This window comes from Camelina sativa, chromosome 11, assembly GCF_030686135.1.
Source record: "Camelina sativa cultivar CO46 ecotype springtype chromosome 11, ASM3068613v1".
Taxonomy (NCBI): Eukaryota; Viridiplantae; Streptophyta; class Magnoliopsida; order Brassicales; family Brassicaceae; genus Camelina; species Camelina sativa.
In genome coordinates this window covers 45056614-45069038 of record NC_141890.1, presented here as the reverse complement: position 1 = coordinate 45069038, position 12425 = coordinate 45056614, and the positions used below count along the sequence as shown (strand labels likewise).

At 34.1% G+C, this 12425-nt stretch overlaps 5 protein-coding genes across 7 annotated transcripts; 2 read left to right on the top strand and 3 right to left on the bottom strand.

Annotated features, from left to right (window-relative positions):
• Positions 1-1946: 1946 nt before the first annotated feature.
• Positions 1947-2775, bottom strand: LOC104726114 (uncharacterized). The gene has a single exon (XM_010444904.3). The coding sequence runs from the start codon at positions 2517-2519 to the stop codon at positions 2043-2045; it is 477 nt and encodes a 158-aa protein (XP_010443206.1). The 5' UTR covers positions 2520-2775; the 3' UTR covers positions 1947-2042.
• A 1706-nt stretch (positions 2776-4481) lies between these two features.
• Positions 4482-6305, top strand: LOC104726113 (two-pore potassium channel 1). Of its 2 annotated transcripts, none has more exons than XM_010444903.3 (3): positions 4482-4710; positions 4957-5866; positions 5956-6305. In XM_010444903.3, exons 2-3 carry the CDS (start codon positions 4959-4961, stop codon positions 6107-6109), a joined length of 1062 nt encoding a protein of 353 aa, XP_010443205.1. In that variant the 5' UTR covers positions 4482-4710; positions 4957-4958; the 3' UTR covers positions 6110-6305. The 2 variants fall into 2 exon arrangements, with proteins under 2 accessions (XP_010443205.1, XP_019088023.1); XM_019232478.2 differs by having other exon boundaries at positions 4532-4710; positions 5056-5866.
• A 7-nt stretch (positions 6306-6312) lies between these two features.
• Positions 6313-7463, top strand: LOC104726112 (uncharacterized). Its single transcript, XM_087475242.1, has 3 exons — positions 6313-6675; positions 6851-6957; positions 7051-7463. Exons 1-3 carry the CDS (start codon positions 6615-6617, stop codon positions 7345-7347), a joined length of 465 nt encoding a protein of 154 aa, XP_087331368.1. The 5' UTR covers positions 6313-6614; the 3' UTR covers positions 7348-7463.
• A 782-nt stretch (positions 7464-8245) lies between these two features.
• LOC104726111 (two-pore potassium channel 1) lies at positions 8246-11357 on the bottom strand. 2 transcript variants are annotated; one of them, XM_087475239.1, is made up of 3 exons: positions 10096-11357; positions 8722-9649; positions 8246-8645 (listed from the first exon to the last, which is right to left on the bottom strand). In XM_087475239.1, exons 2-3 carry the CDS (start codon positions 9645-9647, stop codon positions 8480-8482), a joined length of 1092 nt encoding a protein of 363 aa, XP_087331365.1. In that variant the 5' UTR covers positions 9648-9649; positions 10096-11357; the 3' UTR covers positions 8246-8479. The 2 variants fall into 2 exon arrangements, with proteins under 2 accessions (XP_087331365.1, XP_087331366.1); XM_087475240.1 differs by having other exon boundaries at positions 8722-9631; positions 10096-11352.
• LOC104726110 (uncharacterized) lies at positions 10595-11350 on the bottom strand. The gene has a single exon (XM_010444899.3). It carries the CDS (start codon positions 11205-11207, stop codon positions 10899-10901), a length of 309 nt encoding a protein of 102 aa, XP_010443201.1. The 5' UTR covers positions 11208-11350; the 3' UTR covers positions 10595-10898.
• Positions 11358-12425: the final 1068 nt, after the last annotated feature.

Sequence of the window (12425 nt, the reverse complement as noted above, 5' to 3'; positions counted from 1 at the left end):
AAAAGTAATTCAATAATATTATATTTTGCAGTTTATCTTCCGCATCGATAAATAATAACATTAATTTTAGTATGCATCATTTATGCACAGAAAAAATAAACAAAGTTAGAATAAATATACATAATGAAGCAAAAATTGCATTTTTAATGAAAATTAACTGAAGTGTTTAGGGTTTTCGACCATGGATGATCATTTGTCTCAACATGTAGGCACATTATAAACATGAATAGTAGAATTCTCAATCGCCAGTTTCGAAGAGATGTAATTCTCATTTTTGACAAACAGATCTGAAACAAGGCTCATCATCTCTCCAAAACCAGAATATGGTATGTATTTGGGGTTGTTTGTTGAACACGAGTGGAATCCGTAAACAAATATATTTATTATTTGTTTAAATATATATATATATAATTTCAATAAAGTTAGGACTGATATTTAATATAAAGTGATTTTTATTTGTACTATGTTTGATATTTTCACCATAATATTGTGTTTTAATTTTGGTGATAACGCTAATATTTTATTAATTAATCTTAAAAATTAAAATCGATATTTAAGACTAACCCAATAAAATTATAATCGATAATTGATAATGTAAAGTAATCATACTTTATTTGACAATTTTTCTATATTTATTAGTGTGTTTTACATTTTGGTAATGGAACTGGTTTTGTTGTTTACTATCTTTTACGAAATGACAAGATTTATTTCCTTTTAGATATAAGTAATGGTAAAATAATAGAAATAGTAATAAAAAAAAAATAGTTAAGTTATCCTTTTGATATTTTATTACTTATGTATTTAGCTAAAAAAAATTAAGAAAAATGAAATATTGTGATTCTTTCTATAAAGGCTTTATATATGATGCTAGTAAGAAAAGTGGTTCTCGCATAAAAAAATGTATGACCCCTTACCTTCATAACAAAATCCAAAATCCAATTTCAATGGGAGATTTCTTCTACGAAACTTTTCTAAAAAAAATTCCATTTCTTTTTAATTTTATTTTGCAAATTACAAAATCAAAAAACTAAAAACTATAGTCTAAAAACTACCTAACATCTCCCCAACATTCACAGCAAAAAAAAAAACATACCCTAAGTTAAAAAATATATATATCATCAACCGTGAATCTCACTTAAAATCTTAGAGATAAGGTAGGAATAAGTTTAAGCTACAACACTTCTAATATATATGTTCACGTTGGTGCTTTCGTTTTTTTTTCTAACATCTTCTGATTAACCGACATAATGACCAACTTTCTTGTTAATCGGCTTCATTATCTTCTCTTTTTCATGATTGTTTCGATTTACAATATCAAACAAACTCTCAAATTTACAAACAAAATTCAGATTAGTAGTATTGTAGATGATTGCTATATTTGCAGGTTACCTTTACCTACCGTAGCCCGTAGGTATGACAGATGAGATTAGAAATGATGTAGAGTGACAACAAAGTGCATGATGAAGGTAAGAGTAAATGAATCAAGAGCAAGGAAGTAAAAGGGTGTAGTGGATGAATAATGAATTTATCATGTTACTATCTTGAAATAATATTTTTATAAATTCATTCAGTATTAAGTAGCAAATTAATCTCAAAGAAGAAGAGAAATACATCATTGTCTCGCAGAACGATCGAGAATCTAGGTATAGTCGTATAGAAGAGAAGTTAGCGGAGTTTGGAGAGTGTGCGGAGAGTCTTTTCTTTTGCTTCATTGTCTCCATAAACATATTAAAATCCATATTTCACAAATATCCGAATCACACACACATGGCACGACTCACTGACAACACAAAATGTGGACCAAACTTAAACTCTTATAAAACCTTGCAAGAATCTATTACACATTTACACCTGTTAGCACAATCTTAATGTAAAATAATTACCACAGTTAATTAGCATTAGTATCCTAAAACCCTAAACCCTGATCACCAAATATAGAACACTAATGCACTAAAAAAAATGTTGGATTGCCTTTGTACATTTGAAAATGGAAAATAAAACACCGGAAACGATGGTGTGATTATGAGATCTATTGAATTAGATTACATTCGTCTTTTAATAGACCCAATGGAGATATCAATCTCAATAAGATTATCTTCTTCCATATTCACATCATCAATCTCATCTTCTTGATCATCATCATCATCACCAATCCTACTAAGTCTCTCTCGACTTCGATTAATGTTTCTCATTGCCTCTAAAGTCTCTGCTTCTTCACTCACAAGAGCAATCTCAATGAGACTATCTTCATCCTCATACTCATCATCATAGCCTTCTTCTTGGGATCTCTCAACAAAACATCGTCTTGTCTTTTTCTTAAAAGATCTTAGAAAGAAAACAGAAGTGGAGACGAACAAGATAGACATGGTTATAAGGAGAGAGGTGGAGAATCCATGAGAGCTTAAGAAACAAAGGAAAGCTAAAGATGCAATAAGGGTTACAAGAAAGAACAGCAATGACAGCTGTAAAAGCAAGCAACACCAAGAAAAATGCTTTTCATCATCAGATTTTTCCACCATTTTGGAAACTTTATTTAAAAGTTGAAACAAAACAAAACAGAGTTTTTTAAAGAGAAGTCGAGATTGTCTCGTTATCCATTGGTGTTTGAGTTATGATGAATCTTTATCAAACCAAAACTTCGCTCTGTTTTGGATCTTGATTTAAGAGGAGTAGATTATAAAAGACGAATCTGAGTTCTTGAAAAGTTTCAGACAAGTCTGAGAGAGAGAGAGAGAAATCATAAAAGTCAGAGGAACCAAACACAGAAAGCTTTATTTGTTTTCTTCTCACTCTTTACATAATTACACCTGCAAAACTATTTTTTTCGAGAAAAGGGAAAGCATTGGTTTTTGTATGTACGTATTTGAAAAATCTAGTATAAAAAAAGCGTTGGAATTTGGTAAAATCCATGTGAAGCCCACTAATTAAGGACGATTGTTTATTAAATCGGTACTTATAATGATCTTTTAAGAAGATTTCTTAACCTATCAGAAACAGAATAAACGATGGATGACTCACAACATCCAACATCATAAACGATACACTATGTATGTAGTTCAGCCAAATTCATACAGAAAACCGAACCAGTCGAGTGTGAGAGAAGTACTGTGTATTAGGTTCGGTTCAGTTTATTTGATTTTTGATTGTGAGTAACATTTTTTTCTTAGTTTATGAGCTTTAATTTAAAACTAATCCGTCGTACATCGATGCATGTTTTTATATATTATTATTTCAATTCAATGTGGAATTTAATTGAATTGATAATTATATGTTTAATCTTTCTCTAGAAGTTACCCCCTTCATAAGTTTGTCGTTTTTTTTGGTTGTCAACTAGGATTATCGATTTGATATTCTAGGTGGCTGAAAATATTCAACACATGAAATGATTATTATTATTTGGTTCCTCTGTTTGGTTTAAGAAGTTAGGGAACCTACCTTTGTTTCATGAAAGACCCCATCAGACAATGTTGCGGTTGTTTTCAATGGTTCATGATCATTTACTAACAAAAAAAATTATCTAAGAAAATCATATTAGATGTTTGTCCAAAAAAAAAAAAAAATCATATCAGATGAAAAGCTACTTTGACTAAAGAAATAAATAAATTGCCAATTAATCTATTATAGTGTTAAATATAATGTTTTCCTATTTAAAGAGTTTTTCTTCTATAGTTGTTCCTGTGCTTCCCTATATATCATAAAAGTGATTTGATTGCCTATATATCATAAAAGTCATATTGTATATATGCTTGTAGACTGTAGCGAATGCATATACATATATATCTTCTAATTACAAAATGATATATGGCCTAATGCATTTGTTAAAATATGAAACACACAAGAGAACATGCAATAAAACAAAACCAAACCCTTGTTGTATTTCTTACAACACCAAGCACATATAGTTTTTTTGTTTCACAACATCTCACTAATTAAACGACAATCATGATCTAAGATTTTACACCAAAAAAGTTTCGTTGATGGTTTTAATCCATACAAAATTAGTGGATGGGTTTGAAGTGAATTGGATAATAGTTGAGGGTACTATATACATGCACCATGCTGCTCTAATGGATCTCTTAAATCCATTATGCCATTATGCCTTTAAGTTATTAATTTTACAATTAAATGCCTTCTACATTGAAAATTTCAGCAAGGAATTATAGTTTATACTTAATTTTTTTTTAAAAAAAATCAGTTTTAAATACAGATGCAAGTCTTAAATACTCCACTTTAATCAAAATTGACTGAGAGAACAATAATGTCCATTATATTCTCTTGTTTTCTCTAAATTATTTAATTTGATTATTTTAATTTAATATTAAATAATTGTTTGTTAGAAAAAAAAAGAAAAGTATTTTATGTAGTCCTGAATGTTAAAACAAAAGGAGTATTATTTAATATTTATCACCTCAGGAATGGAAAATGACATTAACAAAACAAAACTTATATTATTAAGGATGACGAGCGCATGTCGGTTATTTGACCTATACTACTTGTGGTCGTAAGTGTAAAGAAATAATAAATTTCTTCTATAATGGAGAAAAATAACATTTTTACAACGATAACGATATTCATAAGCAGAGGGAAAAAAACAAAAACTAGAGAAGTAAGCACAGGAGGACTGTGTGATTGTGTGAACATCATCAAATGAAGAACAACTGCGAGATCAGACCACACAGCTTGTTCCGAGTTCGATCTTAAAAATTCTGGGTATGTCTTCCATCTTCCTTTAGTTTCGGACTCTGTGTCCGTCTAATTACGATGTCACTTTTGGTTTGTAATTAAGTTTTTTGTATTATCTATTTTTAAAGATTTGCTCTGATTCATGGATACTTTAAAAAGTTATATCCTAATCTGACAATCGATATAGCTCCTATGGTTTCTAGTTCTGTGAATTGACAAGAGATTTCTGATTGATCTATAGATCTTAATTATAGTTACTTGGTTTAACTGTAGAAATGTCGAACGATTCAGCTCGTACGCCGTTTTTACCGACTGACAAGTTAGAAACCATGGCTCAAGATTTCAACCAAAACTCAAAAACTTCTTCTTCAGGAAAAAGAAGATTGCGTCGCTCTAGAAGCGCTCCTCGTGGTGATTGTATGTACAGTGATGATGTTAAAACCGACGAACCTGAAGCTACACATCGGAGTAAAATCCCAATGTTTAGTCACTTTCGTGATCTAAACCCGAACCTCACGCGAGTGATGATGTTCTTGGCTTTATACTTAACCATTGGTACTCTCTGTTTCTACCTCGTTAGAGACCAGATCTCAGGAGATAAGACCAATGCTGTGATAGATGCTGTCTATTTCTGTATAGTCACGATGACAACCGTTGGATACGGTGACCTTGTCCCTAATAGTTCTGCCTCAATGCTACTTGCTTGTGCCTTTGTCTTCTCTGGGATGGTTCTCGTTAGTCGTCTTCTAAGTCGAGCAGCTGATTATCTAGTGGAGAAACAAGAGGCCTTGCTCGTTCAGACAGACATTCTCAAAGAGCAGCATGCTAACAAGTTGAGATACAAATGCTATGCTACATGTCTTGTCCTTGTAGTCCTCTTCTTTGCTGGTACGGTTTTCCTTGTAATGGTTGAGAAAATGCCGGTTATCGCAGCTTTCTACTGCGTCTGTTCCACGGTTACGACATTGGGGTATGGCGACAAGAGCTTTAGCTCGGGTACCGGACGCCTTTTTGCTGTGTTTTGGATCTTGACGAGTACCATTTGTTTGGCTCAGTTTTTCCTCTACCTGGCTGAGCTAAATACAGAAACCAAACAGAGGGAGTTAGTGAAGTGGGTTTTGACAAGAAGAATCACAAACGATGATCTTGAAGCAGCTGATCTAGATGAAGATGGAGTCGTCGGGTAAGACATCAGACAGAGACATATTATCGATCTCTTCTGTCTCCTTCTTTTTCTTCTTCTTCTTATGTTTGTCTTTTTGTGTGTTGCAGAGCTGCAGAGTTTATTCTATATAAACTGAAGGAAATGGGAAAGATTGATGAGGAAGATATATCTGGGATAATGGAAGAGTTCGAGTCACTCGACTACGATGATTCGGGAACTCTAACAACTTCTGACATTGTTCAAGCTCAGACGACGTCTTAGATTCAAAAGGTTAAGCGTTGTTAGCAAAATTTTATGTTGCGAAAGACGAATCATAAACTTTGTTGAGCTATACTGCACACAACACGATAAGCAAAGACAGTGAAGAGAAGATATTATTGTTTTGGACCTTTTGGTATATTGTGTGTGTGTTTTAATTAAAGAGATACAAAAATATATAACAATAAAATTCCACGAATGAGTAAGTGACACGTGACTGAATAGCGTCCATTGATGTAAATTACAAAAAAAAAACGCCTTAAAGCATCTCTCCTTCTCCGCCGTGCCAATTGCTAATAATCAAATCGGATCCGATCCGATCCGATTCGCATCGAACACACACACACCATCATCAATTCCCCCCCCCCCCCAAGCTTTAACATTTAGGGTTTTCCGTAAATCAATCAGGTGAATACAATACAATCGAACAAAATTCAAAATTAGCTTGTGTAAAATTAATCAAATTTATCTGATTATTCGGAGAATCCATGAACGTTGTTGGTCTTCAATGGAAACTTCTGTAATACACACGAATCTTCCCAAGGTAGAAGACGATGATGATGAATGGGGTAAGTAACTCTCTTTCTCTGTTAATTTCTATTTTCCCGTATAAATTTTGGGATTCTTTTTTTTTTTTTTTTTTTTTTTTTTTTTTTTGTGGGTGTGTGGAAATTAGGGTTCTTTGTGTTTCTGTGATCGGATCATTGTTTGAATTACGAGATCATTTTTTGATTTGGGTACCAGACAATGATGGGTTTGTGATTCCAAGCTTGGAGATTGAACAAGAGAATGTTATTAATGATGATGCAGAAGCTCAAACATCAAAACCTTCTTCTTCTTCTTCTCATAAGGTCAGTGTTTTGATGATTTCTTCTGTTTGTATCTCAGAGGAGGAGGAGCATCAAAATGTTTGTAACTCTTTTTTTACTATCTCTCTTTTGTAGATTAAAGATGAAGAAAATAATATCTACTTAGGACCACATGGAGCTCCTCCTTCGCAGCTTCATGATGGTAGTAACAACACTACCAGCCGCAAGCAGCGGTTTAAGCAGAAGCTCAAGGAAGCAGACGAGAAGATGAGTGTCTCCTCTGGTCGAGAAAACAAACTAGCTAACTTGAGAGAGCTTGTAGGTGGAGGCCTTGAGAAAGGGACTAACCACATGGCTAAAGGTGGTGTTTCAAGAGACTGGCTTGATCCACATTGCCATGAATCTCAGTTTGAGAAACGACGACATCTCTAACGCTCTTTTTGTTTGATGTGCTTACTGGGATAAAGGAAACTGCCCCCTTTTGAATATGTTTTGTATCAATCAATATACTGGGAAATTTCAGAGCAATAACACCAATCTTCGTGTCCTGTCCTTTGATAAAATCAATCATGCATTCTTGGTACTCTAGAGGAATGCAAGTATCACTTATAGTAGGCATGTCAATTAGGGCCAAAGCCCGCGGGCTGGCCCGGTCCGGCCCTGAAAAATACCGGGCTCGGACTTAAATATATATGTCCAAAAAAAATCGGGCCTTTCGGGCTCAGCTCGTTTGGGCTATATGGTTTTTTGGGCTTAGTCCAACCGGGTTCGGGCCAGCCCGAAAAGCCCTTTAACAAATATATTTGTATTTTTTGGATAACATTTTTATTTGATTGCAATATTTGATTAATGATTTATTGTAAATAAAGTTTAAAACTCTAATCCTAGTTTTCATGTTTACTTAATAACTTTGCTTAATATTTTTAAAAGTTTTATATATGATATTTTATATGAATTATATATAGTTTTATTTGGTTAAAGTATAAAATTTTATTTAGTTTTAAACTTTTTCTTTTAAATTAAGTTGGTTGTAGTGAATATAAATGAGTTATTAAAATTTTATTGATTTGTTTTACAATGCATTTTTAAACACTGATTTTTAAGACTTATAAGTTTGAATTATTGATCGATAAGATAAGCCAGAAAAAGCTCGAAAAGCCCTATAGCCCTGTTAAGGCCGGGCTCGGGCTTTGAAATATAGGCTCGAAACTATTTCGGGTCGGACCGGGCTCAAACATATGTGGGCTTTACGGGTTTCGGGCCGGACCGGGCCAGCCCGATTGACACCCGTAACTTATAGGACTTTGGTGTTTTGGGGGAGCTTTTCATATCAGATCAATAGCTAAGTCAATTCATATGTATAGATGTATAGATGATTTTACACTCAGCATCAACAAACATATCAGATCAATACTCTTGAGTATTGGCGTATAACATTCGTTACAAACACACAAAAAGAAACAATCAAATTTTCCAAAAAAAATTCTTCACTGTCTTTGGTTTTAAGAGTTGTGCTCAACAAAGTTTCTGATTCGTCTTCGCAACATGATGATGATAACGAAGCTTACCTTTGAATCTGAGAAGTCGTCTGAGCTAGAACGATGTCAGAAGTTGTTAGCGTACCCGATTCATCGTAATCGAGTTGCTCGAACTCTTCCATTATCCCAGAAATATCTTTCTCATCAATCTTTCCCATTTCCTTCAGTTTATATAGAATAAACTCTGCAGCTCTGCAACACACAAAAAAAAAAACATAAGAAGAAGAAGCAGAAGGAGCCAGAAGAAAGAATATGTTTGACGTCTTACCCAACGACTCCATCTTCATCAAGATCAGCTGCTTCGAGATCATTGTTTGTGATTCTTCTTGTCAAAACCCATTTCACTAACGCCCTCTGTTTGTTTTCTGTATTTAGCTCAGCCAAGTAAAGGAAAAACTGAGCCAAACATATGGTGCTCGTCAAGATCCAAAACACAGCAAACAGGCGTCCGGTTCCTGAGCTAAAGCTCTTATCACCATAACCCAATGTCGTAACAGTGGAACAGACGCAGTAGAAAGCGTCAACAACCGGCATTTTCTCAACCATTACAAGGAAAATTATACCAACAAGGATGAGGACTACAAGGACAAGGCATGTAGCATAGCATTTGTATCTCAACTTGTTAGTATGGAGCTCCTTGAGAATGTCTGTTGGACCGAAGCTTTGACGCAAATGGAAAGCCCTAACGAGCAAAGTCTCTTGCTTCTCCACTAGATAATCCGCTGCTTTACTTAAAAGGTGACCAACAAGGACCATCCCAGAGAAGACAAAGGCACAAGCAAGTATTCTTGAGGTAGAACTATTAGGGACAAGGTCACCGTATCCAACGGTTGTCATCGTAACAATACAGAAATAGACAGCATCCAACACACCATTGGTCTTACGACCTGAGATCTGGTCTCTCACGAGGTAGAAACATAAAGTACCAACGGCTAAATATAAAGCCAAGAACATGATCACTCGCCTGAGGTTAGGGTTTACATCAGTGAACATTGGGATTTTACTAGGATTTGGAGGTGGTTCGTCGATTTTGACATCATCACTGTACATACAATCACCACGAGGAGCGCTTCTAGAGCGACGCAATCTTCTTTTCCTTGAAGAAGAAATTCTTGAGCTTTGGTTGAAATCTTGAGCCATGGTATCTACCTTGTCAGCTGGTAACAAGGGCGTATGAGCTGCATCATTCGACATTTCTACAATCAAACCAAGTAAACTATATAAGATCTGCCAGATTAATCAAATCTCTTGTCAATTCACAGAAAACTAGAAACTGTGGGAGCTACATTGACTGTCATATTTTATGATGCAAATTTTATATCCATGAATCAGAGCAAGTCTTAACATAGATGGAACGAAAACCTTATTCCAAAATAGATGACACAAAAACTTACAAACCAAAATTGACATCGTTTGTGTAAAAGATCAAGTTCTGAGAAATCAACAAATGGACCAAAGATTGCTAATTTCCTAACAGATTCTTCTCAGAGGCTAGAAATAGATTCTTCTCTTTCGTTACATCTAAAGACTACACCTTTAACAATAATGAACAGACACAAGCTGTGTGTGTGGGGGGGGGGGGGGGTGTAAAGAGCAATCAGACAGACACAGAATCCGAAACTGAAGGAAGATGAAGACATACCCAGAAATTGTAAGATCGAAATCGGAATAAGCGGTGTGGTCTGATCTCACAGTTGGCCAATTCTCTTGTGTGCTTACTTCTCGAATTTAATCTTAATTATCTCCTTGTCATGCTTAATCTAAATAAGCAAACTAATCCAAAATTTTATTTAATGTCATTCCATTACTCAGATGATTAGAAAACTAATTATAAATTTATTAATTATTTATAAAATACCCATTTAATTATTAATCTTCATTTCAATAAAGCTGTACCTGTTATACGCCGACCCCAAATACATAAAACTATATATAATGTGGTTCATGTTTTTATAATCTAAGTTTTTAATTCTCGATCGAGACTTTTAAAAAGTTGTTAGTCCCCTGCATTTACATTTGACCAATAATATTGTGTAATATTCATGCGAGTACTAGCTGGCAACCCATGAAACTATGAAAGTTTCAATCCGAGTTTAATTAGTTCTATTTCACCGCTTTTTAAAGAAGAGAACAGATGTAACTTTTAGATGAATATAAGTCGATTGATCACAATTTTTAATGTTTTTAATGATAATACATTATACATCAAAGATTTTGCTAATGCACTCATGATCATGATGATACATATATATATATATGTGTGTAAATTGCATACTTCAAAACTTCCTCAAACACAGTTAAATATAACACACAAACTGGATTACTAGGTGATGATCGATATACATAATTATAAAACATTCTAATTATCTTGTAGACTCATATTGATAAGAGGTCGGTAGAGAGAGAAAGAGAGAGACATGAGATCATCCAACACCAACATAAACCTTAAAGCTGATCAGGCCAGAGAAATGATTCAATTGCAAACATCCTCTTGTCTTCAAGAGATCCTTCAAAGGAGAATCCGTATTGTTTGAGGAGCAAGTCGAGGCTGATATCATCCATGGCTTCATAGTCTGACTTGGAGTACTTAGGGTAGTGAAGAGGGACTTGGAATCCACTTGGGAATTCTTCTTTCTTCATCATCTTTATGATTTTGTTGCGAGTGCTTTGGCAGTTGTTGCTGGTTTGATCCATATGGTTTGAGTAGCCGAACATTTGAGTGAAAGCCGATGTAAAGAGCAATTTCATTTCCATTGGGAAGAAAAAAAATAAGCTTTGAAATAAAGATTAAGAGTAGTAGGAAAGAAGAAGAAGAAGAAGCAAACAAGCTTAAGACAAAAAAGCCAAAAAAAGAAAAGAAGCTTAACACAAGCTCAAACTCAAAAGGCAAGCGTGGAGTAGTGTAAAGGCAACCAAAGACTAGTGCATATATATAGGGCGACGCATAAGACATAAATTTTTTTGTCCGAAAAATAAATATTTCGTCATCTAATCGTCATTTAAGTTATATTTATTTTTATCATCAAAACTCTAGTGAGTAATTTTACCAACATATAAGCTGTGTTAGAATTATGGAGTGTGAAGTAAACAAAAGTATGATTAATAACGAGTACTTATTGTTCTAAACAAAACTTGTTTTTTTTTTTTCCTTTTAATCAACAAAGTATGATCGTAACGACTTATATTTTGTTGGTAACACTAAAAAAATAACAAAGATCAGATGATTTATTAGCTGGAAAACTAGTTGCGGTAGTTTTACATATACAAATGCTATTATACAAAGATAAGAAGGTTCTGGAGGTCTCATATGGCCAATGATGATTTTTCGTCTCTCTATGATTGATCAACCGAACAAAATATACAGTATTAGGAGCTAACTAATATGTAACACAAGTGATTAGAAATAAATCGGACGAGAAAGTCTGTCCTAATCTAGACAATAATGATTCATCGACTTGAAATGTGTCAGTTTAGCAACCAATTTGTCCGACCTTGAGATCATAATAAATCTAAAATAATCCGTCACAATGTGAATGAGACGGGTGTGAGCTGCATGCACCAGACAATGCATCAGCCAATGATGATTCATGCACTGAATTTTTTCATTGTGCGGCTAAAGAACAAAACGGTTGGAGTAGATTTTTGTGTCTTGGTGTGGAAGGAGGAAGTAGGTGTAAGCATTTAATATTTCTATTAAAGACGGAGGCCCCCGTTTTCTAACTAAGACAATCGAATTATTTGGAGCCATTCATATGAGTTTCGTGTTTGTGTGGGTGGTATTGATGATGTGTCCCCTCTCTTTACAGTCTCATTACAATTGACAAATATCTCTCTTTTTTCCAGCAATGCTCATCGTTTTTAATAAATTTTAGGTGTAGATTTAAAAATTTTGCATGCTTTGTGTGAAATAACCTGTATTTGTGAGTTTTGTCTAGCTGTGAGACTTGAGGCCTACTCTGTCCGATTTCCTCA

What these genes read in the sequence shown, in the direction of transcription:
- LOC104726114 (XM_010444904.3), bottom strand. Translation starts at nt 2,519, where the DNA reads ATGGTGGAAAAATCTGATGATGAAAAGCATTTTTCTTGGTGTTGCTTG.
- LOC104726112 (XM_087475242.1), top strand. Translation starts at nt 6,615, where the DNA reads ATGGAAACTTCTGTAATACACACGAATCTTCCCAAGGTAGAAGACGAT. An exon ending in AGACGATGATGATGAATGGG is followed by an intron (nt 6,676 to 6,850) that starts GTAAGTAACTCT and finishes TTTGGGTACCAG; the next exon opens with ACAATGATGGGTTTGTGATT. An exon ending in CTTCTTCTTCTTCTCATAAG is followed by an intron (nt 6,958 to 7,050) that starts GTCAGTGTTTTG and finishes TCTCTTTTGTAG; the next exon opens with ATTAAAGATGAAGAAAATAA.
- LOC104726110 (XM_010444899.3), bottom strand. Translation starts at nt 11,207, where the DNA reads ATGGAAATGAAATTGCTCTTTACATCGGCTTTCACTCAAATGTTCGGC.
- LOC104726113 (XM_010444903.3), top strand. Translation starts at nt 4,959, where the DNA reads ATGTCGAACGATTCAGCTCGTACGCCGTTTTTACCGACTGACAAGTTA. An exon ending in GATGAAGATGGAGTCGTCGG is followed by an intron (nt 5,867 to 5,955) that starts GTAAGACATCAG and finishes TGTGTGTTGCAG; the next exon opens with AGCTGCAGAGTTTATTCTAT.
- LOC104726111 (XM_087475239.1), bottom strand. Translation starts at nt 9,647, where the DNA reads ATGTCGAATGATGCAGCTCATACGCCCTTGTTACCAGCTGACAAGGTA. An exon ending in GATGAAGATGGAGTCGTTGG is followed by an intron (nt 8,646 to 8,721) that starts GTAAGACGTCAA and finishes TGTGTGTTGCAG; the next exon opens with AGCTGCAGAGTTTATTCTAT.